This window comes from Diachasma alloeum, unplaced genomic scaffold (genome assembly GCF_001412515.2).
Source record: "Diachasma alloeum isolate Michigan unplaced genomic scaffold, Dall2.0 Dall_scaffold_78908, whole genome shotgun sequence".
Classification (NCBI taxonomy): domain Eukaryota; kingdom Metazoa; phylum Arthropoda; class Insecta; order Hymenoptera; family Braconidae; genus Diachasma; species Diachasma alloeum.
Genome location: NW_021683643.1, coordinates 1,105,924 through 1,119,673, shown reverse-complemented (window position 1 = coordinate 1,119,673; position 13,750 = coordinate 1,105,924). Strand labels below are relative to the sequence as shown.

At 36.4% G+C, this 13,750-nt stretch overlaps 1 protein-coding gene across 1 annotated transcript; it reads right to left on the bottom strand.

Moving 5' to 3' along the window:
- Positions 1-6: 6 nt before the first annotated feature.
- LOC107047884 (golgin subfamily A member 7) lies at positions 7-4,303 on the bottom strand. The gene is made up of 3 exons (XM_015270778.1): positions 4,026-4,303; positions 3,573-3,728; positions 7-1,437 (listed from the first exon to the last, which is right to left on the bottom strand). The coding sequence occupies exons 1-3, from the start codon at positions 4,032-4,034 to the stop codon at positions 1,147-1,149; spliced, it is 456 nt and encodes a 151-aa protein (XP_015126264.1). The 5' UTR covers positions 4,035-4,303; the 3' UTR covers positions 7-1,146.
- Between the last annotated feature and the right edge of the window lie 9,447 nt (positions 4,304-13,750).

Below are 13,750 nucleotides of genomic sequence, written 5' to 3'. Positions count from 1 at the left end.
GCTGGCTTCCCTTCATTTTCCTTTTATTATTAAAACATTTAGAAATTACAGTGGTACGAGTGACTCAGTGTCCAGTCGTTAATTCGATCGTCAAATAATTGTTTCTCTTAATTACATAATCCGTTTCCTTATTCCCTATAGTTCTCATATTAAGTATAACAAGACCATTGTCTCCTCAATAATCATACATACCGAATCATATTCTCCTATTTACACATGGGTCTTTATGTCTTCCTGCGTTTTGATAATCGAAAAAAAAGAACCGAAAACCAATTGTTCACGGTCGCTGGAACGAGCGTGATTGATCGCAAGTTACGTGAGAAAGGGGACGAAGTAGAATCGAAAAAATTGGTTTTCAGACTTTTAATTGCAATCAGAAAGATCAACGCAGCCACGAATAATTGCTCGCAAATCAACCGCCAATTGTAGTGTCAAAACGCACTTGCACTTCGCATTTTTCAAACTTCGTTTTATTTATTGGATAACCATTAGCCAATCCGTGGATATCTTCGACCGAAAAATTCCCTGAGGAATTGCATCTGCAAATAATGAAAAATCGTAATCTCGTATCGCGCTGTTTTTATCCCTCTTTTTGTTTGCCATTCAGTGATTTCGGTGGGAGAAACAAAAATTTGAATATGGGAGCAGGATAAATCTTTTGTTGAGGGGGAATAACTGGAAGATTAACGAGGGGTAAAGGAAGATAATGGAATAAACTGAGATCTCCAAACGTATTTTGAACTTGAGTTCCTCCATAAATGCATTCACCTTCGTTTACTTTAGTATTACAACTGTAAATCCTTCTACCGTAGTTATCTTACTTATTTCATCTAGTGAAGTAAAATTCGTCAAAAATAAAGAACAATGTGCACCCCATGTACCTGAATAAACCTTGCAACCTGGGGCAGTTTTTTAATTTATTATTTTCTTTGTATACAAAATTCGTGACAAGAAGGGGCTTCCCTCGCTCTTTGACATCAATAAATCATGTAATCGCGCGACGAATCACACTTGCCAGGTAATGAAGACGATAATTGCGCGTTACGAGGGGTTGATTTTAAAATTTTTTTATACTTTTTACCGGTGGTAATCGCATTGACGCAGAACGAGTCACATGAAGAATTCCGCGGATTGGCTAACATGCAGTCACGATGGGGGCCTGTCCAGTATTGATATCTCTATAAGTCTTAGGCCACGTGTTGTGGGATCGGTTAGGAGTAAACCACGTGGCCTGTACACTCTGTCATTCTGTTCGCAGATGAATTTCGCTACTTTACGAAGACACTTTTCGTAGTGGGTCTCGGTGCATATGTATATTAGATAACCTGTGAGACATGCTAGGCATCCTTCGCAGTAGGTTGAACAACTGCCACTCTCTGCTTCGGCAAAGTAATTGTTCAGCTGGTTTATCGTGTACTCGAAGGTTTCTGGGTCCAACTGTTGACATTTATTCCAGTGAATTTTTGGGCGGAATAGCCCAGGGTGGACGATGTGCGGGAGGTGCCAGGGAGGAGGTGCAGGGGGAAATCATTGAGAATTTTCCCATTCAAATTTCAGCCAATGGAATCGTACTATTCGACTGTTATTTTATGGTCAATACGGTATTCAACTGAGAATTTTTCCCATCCAAATTTCAGCCAATAGAATTGTACTATTCGACTGTTATTTTATGGTCATTACGGTATTCAACTGAGAATTTTTCCCGTCCAAATTTCAGCCAATAGAAATGAACTATTCGACTGTTATTTTATAGTCAACACGGATTCCATTGATAATTTTTAATAATTCCACTGGTCATTTTTCATGTATCAACATGAAATGAAATGATATGAACAACAGAAGATTTCCTGGCCGAGTTAACCCCTCGTTGGAACTAACAGATGGATTTTGTCGCATAGTGCAATTCTCTTGGCCGAAATTTGGATGAAAAAATTCTTTTTCGAATACCTCTTGAGATTCAGAATTAATCAGGTATTTTACGCAAGATTACCTGCATACAAACGAACTCGTCAAGTTTTTCAGAATACTTATAGCGTTTTTCTTGCACCACTTACTGAGGCAGTAAGCTCGCCGCGTTTCTCAGCAACCAAAAAAATTTTTGTAGTGTTTCTCGATTTTTTGTTCAGTAAGTGGTGCAAGAAAAACGCTATCAACTCCTCCGTTTGTTTGTAACAAACCTGTCGGAAAATATCTGATAATTTTGAAGCTCTCGTGGCATTACATACGAGAAAACTCTGGGCTAAAATTACTAGTTCCAGAGATATTCACCAATTTCGTTTTATGAAGTTTCCGTATGATTTCGGGACGATGGCTTTACGGGTATATTTTTGAACGGTCGGGGAGAACAGCAAGAACACACCTTTTATGAAGGTAATTTTGTAAGTTGCAAAGAAGATCTTTTGACATTTCGGTCGAAACTTTGCTTCGATTTCCAGGTCATGGCACATAAAGAGAAATTCTCTAGAATTATTGAGTAGTGCGTAAATTTTTCCCGTTGTGGTGTGAACTTTTCACAGATTTCCCCTGATATTTTGCCTTAAAGTAGCTCTATCCTTCGGCCGGGCTACGCTGCACTTTTCGATATTTTCAGTTTTTGAATTTTTCAACTGAATTGCATGGAAAAAATTTGAAAATATTGATACCCAGTATTATCTAAATTAAATTTCGCAAAATATCGATAATTTTTCAAATCTTTCCTTCTTATAAATGAATAATATAACTTGTTTGCAAAATGGTGGATCATTTTTTATGAAGTGTCAAAAAATTTCTTGATTTTTTTACATCTAAATGCAAAATGTAAAATTTTAATCTTTGATTACAATGAAAATGTTGATTTTCACATAAGACACTGGGTTAAATCCTCATTTTAAAATATTTCTTCTTTGAAAATATAAAATGAGTTTTTAGAATTTTCAACGATTTTTTAGAAGGGATCTTTGAATTTACCGTAAGGGTAGAGTTACTTTAACAGCACAAGAATTTTTCATAGGCGGTGGATTGGCATTTTTTTCAGTACCAGCACTAGAACTTTTCTAAAGAATTTCTCTCCGTGCACTGATTTTCAATAATTTATCCCCAATTATTATGGATTCGTGATTGTGAAATTGAGTGAGTCCAAAATTCTAAAATTCAGTGATTTTTTCACTACTTTTCAGTGACATCATCACTAATTTTCAGAGTAATGTCGCTGATGTAAAGGGACCCACTCCAATTTTTGAGGCTCTATCACCAGATTTCCAGTATCACGAAGTGGTAAAACAATTCAACTCAATTTTCACTATTGGCCAGTTTTCACTGAATATCTCAAAATCCAGGGAAGACAGCAAAATTTTGTCATGACCTTTGTGCTTGTAGAGCTGATTGAGCGCTACAAAAAAGATAATTACGAAAATGTTCGAAAGGTAATTACAAAAATTCCCGAAAATCAGTGACATGTCCCTGAAAATAAAACCTAATTTCCTCAATATTTTTTGAGAACTAGTCAGTGTTTCTCTCAGTGCAGTTCTGTTCTGTTCTGTCCTGTATTTCCAGGGCAAATCGATCACATCGAAAGAATTGAGGTTAAGACTCACTCTGTCGGATAGCTCGGGTGGAAATCTCGTTTGGAATTTCACCATTGTCCCCTGGGTGTAGTCCCTCTGAACAAACACCTTCATACAGTTCTGAGGAGGACCTCCACCACCCTGACCCCGTCCAGCCCCCATATCCTGGAGTGGCACGTGATTTCCCTGCTCATCAAAGGCAAACCTTTATTCCATCATCCAATCAATCACCCAGTCAATCAATCAGTCGACCATCACCTCGTGATAACTCAATAACACGTATCACACTGATATTCTCACCACACAATGCAACACCTACTCTCAAAATATTTTGACAACAAACTTTGGGGTTAGACAAAGGAGTCGCTTCCTCCGTCGAACCAGTGGCCACAAGTATCGCCTTCGAACGTCAACTGTCCTCAACAGATACCACGACTATTCCAACAATAACGATGACAAAATGAAATATTATTTTGCACTCACCAGTGGCATTTTGAGCTTCGTCTCGGTACAGTGGGTGGGCCAACGTTGTAATTCTGACGGATAAGCCCTTTGCCTCAGCGATAACAGTGCATCGGGGGAGCACGAATCTCTCGCAATAAAATTCACAATTTCCACTGCTGAGAAGCTCTTCTCACACGTCAACCGATTTTTTACGGACCCCGTGAGATTGTAGGAATTAATCAATCGAGAGCACTGCCTGAACGTGTAATTCTCTTCGGAGAACAGCGTCAGCAGGTCAGCACTCAACAGGAATACGGCCTGGGAGCCATTCGCTGTGCGCGCGCACTCGCCGACCTCTTTTTATTGGGATTCGGGTTGCTCATCACTGAGTGTTCGAACGGGGGAATCACTGATCTCTTCGAAATGAGGGATATCACGGACACGGGGGGTTATTGGACACTTCTTCATCCTTCGAGATCATTTGCGATTTTTTTAGGATGATCTCGTGAAATAGGGAATTGTAATTAATTTGAGGGAGAGCCAACTCTTGATAAATGGGGAAACGTGAGGAAATGGGTTTTATCAATCATTATTAACACATTCCTCAAATCTCGAGCTCTCGAGCACGATTTTTTTCATTTCATATTGGGGAGGTTGGGGTAAAACGGACACTTTTGATTTTTTTTTTAATATTAACGAGGGGTTGAAATATTGATAAAATTCAGTAATTTTTTTTTTCAATATAAAGAACAAATCTTCCCCTTTTCCGCGTAAAATAAAATTTTGCGCGGAGCGTGCGGAAAATTTTATTCTACGCACAAATGAGGAAGTACACTTTTTTGTGATACCTGCCTCAAAAGTGCACTTCTCGAAATGGTTTAGTATGCGCAAAGCGGTTGTTTTCCGAACGGCGTGCGTAAAGTAAATTCTCGTGTGTAAGGATTATGCCACAATGAATTCAATGTCGCAAATCCTATTTACTAAAGATGAAAGAAACGTGAAGTTGTTTTATATCGAAATATCTCGAAACTGCCTGCCTGTAAATTTTTTTTTCACGTCATATATATATAATACATATATTTCACATGTATATATATCATCGGTGAAATTAATAACTTCTGTCCTTTTATGGAGACCGATTATTTTAAAAAATTAAAGATAATTAATTGAAAATGAAAAATTCTTTATAGATTCTTTTACTCTACTTCGCTATTCATTTCAATCATTAGTCGACTTCTCTTTGATTCATTATCAATATTTATAAGGTATTCATGAGAAAATGCAATTCAATGAATTCCATTTCTTCATTTCAACAAATGAATAGATCAGCGCGCGCGAGAGCGCGCGCATATATCTTGTAATGGAAAAATAGCTGAACGATTGTCTCTTGCGTTGCGTACATTTCAGGATGCGTCCATTATGGCATCGCACTAAAGCTGCGTTTTACACACTCGAAATTCACTTTACGCACGCTCTTGAACTTTACGCATGCCGTGCGGAAAACAACCGCTTTACCTTCGCTACCGTTCACGGAGAGAAATGTTCAGTAAAAATTACGGAACTCGTAGTTCGCTTACCGATTACGGAATCGATTCAGAAAATTTAAGAGATGGTATCGTAATTTTTCACAGGAGATTCAGGCAAAAAAATTACGGAACGTTCTGGACAAATTTCGTGATTTTAGGTAAAAATTATGTGACAGTTCCGTAAAATTTCCTACAACCACATTTCACTCCGGAATTACGGGAAAGACACGTAATTTTTATTGAATATTTCTCTCCATGTTCCGGCAGGTACCGCAAAAAATAGGATGTGTTACACGTGCGTGTGAAAAAGTAGAACTTTACGCACTAATGACACAATATACTATTACGCACGCGTATCGAAATATACTATTTCCGCTTGAGTCAGATTCGATATCACTTAATTAAAGAAATTCATTTTTTTCCAAGACCATAATAATTAACGAGCAGGGCTTAAAGCTCTTAACAATGACGATGAACTGATTAAGTTTCGAAGAGAAATTTTACCAAATCCGACCGAAAAATACGACTAACAATCGGTAAAGTGACGCTAGGTCAATACCAACGGCGCGTAAGCCCCACAACTACAGTATCGAGTGTTAAAACGGGCAATCGTGACCATCTGAAAGTCCGACAAAGTCAATTCCTTCGTCTATCCACAAGACGACGAGTCGGAACCGCAGATAAGCTCACGATTCTTCAAATTTTTCCAGCTCCACGAGCAGAAGCTCAGATTTTTGTTCTGGAGCGGAATGACCATGTTTCCTCGAAATTGTCTGCATGTTCTGAAGAAATTGGATGAAAAGAATTGAAACTCATATTCCGGTAATGGTGATATTCAGCCCTCGGGCTAGGAATAGATGTTCCATAGTCGAGAATGCTGAATTCAATCCACAAATTCAAGATGATGGGGAGCTGAGGGTGCAATCGATCGCATTTTTCTCAATGTTATTCAATGTCTTCCTTCCATTACTACGCGTTATGTAACGCTGAAAAATACGACTTGACGGAATTTTTCACTGTTTATTTACTGTGAAATATTTCTAAAGTAATCATTGCTTTGAAAATATTTTCGGATAAAATGACACAAATGACTGATGTTTATTAACCTTCGTTGAGATATGAAAATTGACACTGTAACCCAATTTTAAATTGGATATTGATCATTAATTGAATAATTGTAATTTTCAAAACTGATTAAATAGTATCTCATTGTCAGTTATTTTCAATCTTCAATGGCTATTATTGATTGATAATGTCCAATGTAAATTTGTTTGAAATTATTACTTGGTTTATCATGTGAAAAAGTAATTATTTCTACATTATTCATTTTTTGCCCGTTCGTAAAGGTGAATCTTATTCACCAGCACAGCGAGACACCGAAACAGCGAGAGACCATCGGTGGTGAATGACATAACGCAATAACACGAATACTCAAAGAAGAATGGAGACAACTTTTCAGACAAAGGGAAAATGAAATAAATCCAATGCAAGATTCGTGTTTGGTGGATGAGAGACATTGAGACTAGCGCAATGGAAAAAGTTGAATTTTTCTTTCTCACATTTCTTAGTCTCTCTTCGGAAAAGAATGGGGGAAAAAAATTCCAGGGACATTGACAAATATCAAGTTTGTTCTTTTAGTGAGAAATGACATGCTGGGATGGGGAGAGAAAACTTTGCTTCCAGCTACAAATCTGAACAATTTTTTTCTAGAGTTGGGCAATACTACTTGGATTACGCTTTGAAATATATTGGATTGTGATTCGTTGCTATTTCGGAGATATCACACATCATGAGGCAGATAGGATTTAAGGGATTTCATTTGTGAAAAAAATGTTGACTGATTAGAAATTTTTATGGGGCGTTCATCGTAGCTTTGAGGTACACTGATAGAAAAAATTATTTTTATTGAGATCTTTCTTTCTTGGAACAAATATTATATAAATACTTAAAGCAATTTCAAATAAATGAGATCTTACGGTGGATATCAATTATTTCTTCTTGACATACATTTACTTGAATCAAATAAAACAGTCCTTGGCCTCAAGTCACATGTATTCACCAGAAAAATGGAAAAGTTCTATTTTTCTTTCCTAATAGAATCTCCAGTCGAGAAATTTTTTACTTTCATGAATTGATAAACAATTCGTACCTAGGAAATGACTACATTGAGGAATGAATTGAATGTTGTTTTCTCGAATGAAGCCGATGTTTAAATTGAGCTTTCCGTACATCACATTGAACGCAATTTGTGATATCCAAGTTTGTGTAGAATTGCCGTAATCTGTCACTTCATTCTGTCACTTCATCACTTCAATTATAATTTACTTGGAACAACGTATGATCGTGTCGATTGAGATAACAACGTATTTAGTCATGAGAATAATTCTGCTTTTCGAGTAAACCAACGAATTGCTGGAGTTAGCAAACTTTTGGGTAGAAAGAAATCAAATACTCTCAGTATTGCGACAAATAAAAGGAACTTCAATTCTAGAGAAGTTCGATTTCTCCCAATCAAATGTATCTCAAGAAGAGATAACTGGTATTCACTGTGAAATCATGTTTATTTGAAAATTAACAACCAAATGATAGTTCAAATAGAATTCTCTTGATAAAATTAATTTTTTTCTGTCAGTGTACTGTATAATTTTTTTCGCATTTTTTTAGATTTCGTTTACAAGTCATCAACAATCAATTTAATTTCTTATACGGGGACCTTTATGGCGATTCTTCAAATTGGCGTAAAACTATGTTCTCAGCTTAAATGGTAACGCAATTTCGGGCGAAACAGAAAATTTGCGTAAGAGCACGTTTATAAGAGGCGACTTTGATTGTTAATAAGGTTAAAACGAAATCTATAACAACGCTACAAAAAATTCATAGATAATTCAAGTGCAATTATTAACATCCTGCATAAATTCTAGATGACTGTGGTTATTTTCCTTCATCGAACAGAACACTTTAAGTAGTTTGAATTTAGAAAATTTCTGTGACATTTTAAGGAATATCATCATTGGAAATTCACAGATTGATCAAAAAATAAAAACTGTAGATTTTACTCGAATCATTCTATAGATCTATCATTGATAGAAATTAGGGAAATTCAGGAGAATATATGTGAATGAATTGAAAATTTAGCGTAATTTGGTACGAAATATTCAATTTTTGGTCGATAATTGAGACAGAAAACAAAGGTTCAATTTTCTTGACGTGTCACTGATTGTCAGGGATACATTTCTAATTTTTAGAAAATCTATCATCAAATTTCAGTGATAGAAATCACTAATGGGTTATTTTAGTCAGTGTCCCATATCACCAATAATTGACGATAAGTTTCCCAATGGAGTTTTTCCATTCAGTGACATGTTCCTGAAAATAAAACCTTCGTTTTCTCTGCGTTCATAATTCGATTTTTATGCAATAGTTCGCAGTTCCATTTTTTTCGGACAAACGCAACAGTTCTGGCGCTTCAAATCTTCGCGAAATATGCTGAGATTTAATGAAATTGAATTTCCATTCATCTGTGCGTTTCTTCAGTATTCATGAACAATTCTATTTATAGAATTCAGATATCTGTCCATGAAATCCAGTTGATGAGATAGAGGGATTATTGAACCGCATTGTTTCCACCGAGTACCATTGTTCGTTCTGTCTCACCGTGAATCCAAATGCATCCAAACAGGGACGGGGGAGACAAAAGGGAGAGTGGGAGAAAATTGCAGGACTTGTTTGAGGACAAAAGGTACCTAATTCCATTAATCAGTTTAATTTATTCTCCGAGGTTGAAGACTTACACCGGAATTATGGAAAAACTGAATTCAATAATTTTTTTCAGGGAAGTGACAATTTTTTTTAATTTCGACGTATTCAATTGAATTTTCATCCATTCCAGGATATGTGTACGAAAAAAATTGATAGAAAAACCTAAAGCATTCAAAATTTTGGTGGATAACTGTGAAAAATTACGCAGCTCTTCTACTTTTTTTTCGAAACAAATAATATTCAGCAGAAAATATTGTAAATATTTGATAAATAAAACAGGAGCAAGCGAGATAAAACGGAAAGTGGCAGAAAAATTTGAGTTAATTTTACTTAATTAATTCCAGTAATCGGCTCAATTTATTCATCAAGTTTCAATTTCCATTGAAAAAAAATTCAATTCAATCGTTTTAAGAAACTTCTAAAAATTGAAAAAAAAATGAAAATTCAAATAGAATTTTGAGCCGTTTGAGGATATATGAACGAAAAATTTTCACTTGAAAATCTAAAGCATTCAAAATTTCTTGTACATATTTTTTCTGAAAGAAAAAATGCTCAATGGAAAATATTGCATGAAAACGAATCCAAAGATTCTGATCATTCTCACAATACTCATAATAATAAATAATCGAATGATAAAAATCTTTTAATTTATGAAACAAACATCATATCGAACTCTTGAAGCAACAAAAAAAGCTCAATCTCAACGGAATAACTTCTTCCAACATTCACCGAACATTTCGTCCATCAAATGAAATGAGAAATGTTTCACTCCCAGCATTTCGAATTTATTATTCAACAACACAAAAATTCATGACTTGAGTATAACATCGTGTGATAGTCCCCAAACACTTTTGATAAATGTTCGAACCACCGCCTCATAAATGATGATTTCGACTGGATGTTTCAAACATCAGAAAAAGGGAGAAGCATCCCAATACTTGCTGAATCATTCGACATTTATTGGGCTCTCGAATCAATCAACTCAAGTGAAAGATCAAAAGAATGTGGTTCTCCCCATCGACAATGATCCTTTTTTGTATCGTTCAATCCTATAAATATACGACGAATCAAGCATTTCACCCCCTCAACATAACTCCATTATTTATCAATCTCGGGGGAAGATGGAGTAGTCTTAAAACTGATTTCCAGTTCATCCCACGTGCTTCGGGAGAAATGACGCATTTGCATGAAAGAAACGTGTATTCAACACTTTTTCTATTTACGAAATAGAAAAAGTGTGTTCCTTTTTCTATTTAAGAAATTCGTACTTCTATTTCAATGAAAATAGTCAATTCGTGTGAGATAAATAATTCATTTATTCCAAATAAAGAGCTACTACTTGATCCTAAAATCGTTCTCCCAGTTTTCTAGACAATTGTTTCATTCCTAACTAATGAAGTTTTCATTTGGATCGAAGAAACATTTGTTTAAATTAAAAAAACATTTTATTAAATGTTGATAAAAAAATAGAAATCATGTCTGACTTTGAATGAAAGTTTAATATTATACGCTTGGGATTTTAATGAAGTTACAGTTGCGCGAGAATTGCAACGAATTTTGTATTGAAAATTCACAATTCGTTGAGAACATCAATAGAAACTGTTAATTATTTATCAATCTCACGGGAAGATGGAGCAGTCTCAGAAAACTGATTTCCAGTTCATCCCATGTGCTTCGGGAGAAATGACGCATTTGCATGAAAGAAACGTGTATTCAACACTTTTTCTATTTACGAAATAGAAAAAGTGTGTTCCTTTTTCTATTTAAGAAATTCGTACTTCTATTTCAATGAAAATAGTCAATTCGTGTGAGATAAATAATTCATTTATTCCAAATAAAGAGCTACTACTTGATCCTAAAATCGTTCTCCCAGTTTTCTAGACAATTGTTTCATTCCTAACTAATGAAGTTTTCATTTGGATCGAAGAAACATTTGTTTAAATTAAAAAAACATTTTATTAAATGTTGATAAAAAAATAGAAATCATGTCTGACTTTGAATGAAAGTTTAATATTATACGCTTGGGATTTTAATGAAGTTACAGTTTCACGAGAATTGCAACGAATTTCGTATTGGAAATTCACAATTCGTTGAGAACATCAATAGAAACTGTTAATTATTTATCAATCTCACGGGAAGATGGAGCAGTCTCAGAAAACTGATTTCCAGTTCATCCCACGTGCTTCTGAATAACTGACGCATTTACATGAAGGAAAACTTTATTCAACACTTTGAGGAATATTTCCGAATCTAAGAGAGACAGTGAAATTTTCGTTTCACATTTGTTGTAGCTCTCAATCAGCTCTACAAAAAAGGTTGAAACACAAATTTTGCTATCTCCCTTAGATTCTGAGATATTCATGAAAAAATGGTCAATAGTCAAAATTGGTTTATACCGTTTTACCACTTCGCTCCTGAATTGGCTGAAATATGGATGGGAAAAATTCTCACTGAAATTTCAAATACCATATTGTTTCCTTCCCCAAAATCGAACTGAACCTCGCTCTCCTGGAAGTAACTCCTAAAGCGTCCATGAACTTTTAATTTTCTCCTCCCAGTGTTTACACAATTCGAATGAATCATTCGTCTGTGCATACAATTCAAGCTGAAAAATTTTCCTCTCAAGTCCTCTCAAGTCACAAGTTATCCAAGTGTCTCGATGACGATGACGTCCTCCCCTAACATTTTTTTTTCACTCGCGGTCCATCGGGCTGTATCTGCGCAAGTCATTGTTGGTGGGGAAACGCGATCGTAGCGTTTCGGTTTTCTAATCCTTGGGTGTGGTGGGAGACGTGTGGACAGAGGGTGGGGTGAAGGGAGACGTTATCGAGGGCTGCTGTGCGCAAAACTATCTTCAACCCCCTTCGTCGCTGCCGTCCAGCGCCAGCGCGACGCGAGTGCCGGCTGATTGTTTATTAGTGATTCAATACGGTTCGTGACACGTGCGTGCTTAACAATACTCAAAATTCATAAATATTTATCTATTGTTGACAGTTGAGTGTCTGTTGTGAGAGAAATCAAGTGGTTTTTGACAGTCAGTATTGCCTCGAATCCCAATTCAACTTTTTCATTCTCTCCATCCGTTTTCATTTCTCCCTATTCTCCTCTTTTATTCAGTTGTGAATTGTTTCCAATTTTCATCAATGCACTAGTGGTAAAATCTGGGAGGGATCACCCAGTGAATCATCAAAGTCCCTTCGACATTTGAAAATTCTCCGCGAACTCTTCTCTTCCCCAAACATTACCATAATTCCTATCTAATGCTGTGTTTCGCCTTCCCGAGTGTCAAAATAACTCAAAACTTCGGCCGTCTGTCAATACCAGAAATATCTCCGCCCTCCCCCCCCCCAAAATTAATATAAAAAAAATAACCAGAAGGCCACCAATTGCTCTTCTATTTGTATCACGGGTCCCTGACTGACTCGTGAAAATTGGAAAGTTCGATCGAGGATAAAAATTGCAGCCATCATATTTTATTCGAAAATCCGCGGCCGAGAAAATTCTTTTATTCAATCGTGAATTGTCTTCAATTTTCATCAATGCACTAGTGTTAAAATGTGGGTGTGACAGCCCAGTGAGTCATCAAAGTCACTTCGACATTTGGAAATTCCCCGCGAAATCTTCTCTTCCCCAAACATTATCATAATTGCAATCTAATGCTACGTTTCGCCTTCCCGAGAGTAAAAATAACTGAAAATTTCGCCCATCTGTCAATCCCAGAAATGCCTCGATATATCAATCCCCTCCTCGCATCAACAAAGCTCCATATAATCCTCCTAAAAACCCAATATTAATAAAAATACCCAGAAGCCCGCCAATTGCTCTTCCAATTGTATCGCCGGTCCCTGAATGATGCGTGAAAATTGGAAAGTTCGATCGAGGACAGAAATTGCAGCCATCATATTTTATTCAAAAATCCGCGACCGAGAACTGCACCTGTGTCAAAGTATGGGAGTGAATGTTCAGTGAGTTATCAATGAACATTCACTCCCACACTCTCCAAATTTTGACATTCGGAGAATTTCCAAATATCAAAGTCCCTTCGACATTTGGAAATTCTCCGCGAACTCTTCTCCTCTCCAAACATTACGATAATTGCAATCTAATGCTGCATTTCGCCTTCCCGAGAGTCAAAATAACTGAAAATTTCGCCCATCTGTCAATACCAGAAAGGTCTCGATATATCAATCCCCTTCTCGCGTCAGCAAAGCCCCATATAATCCTCCTAAAAAACCAATATTAATAAAAATACCCAGAAGCCCGCCAATTGCTCTTCCATTTGTATCGCGGGTCCCTGAATGACGCGTGAAAATTGGAAAGTTCGATCGAGGACAGAAATTGCAGCCATCATATTTTATTCAAAAATCCGCGACCGAGAACTGCACCTGTGTCAAAGTATGGGAGTGAATGTTCAGTGAGTTATCAATGAACATTCACTCCCACACTCTCCAAATTTTGACATTCGGAGAATTTCCAAAT

Excerpts from the sequence above, each read along its gene's own strand:
- LOC107047884 (XM_015270778.1), bottom strand. Across the intron at positions 1,438-3,572 it reads CACCCGAGCTATCCGACAGA|TTGGACCCAGAAACCTTCGA; the intron begins GTGAGTCTTAAC and ends AAATGTCAACAG.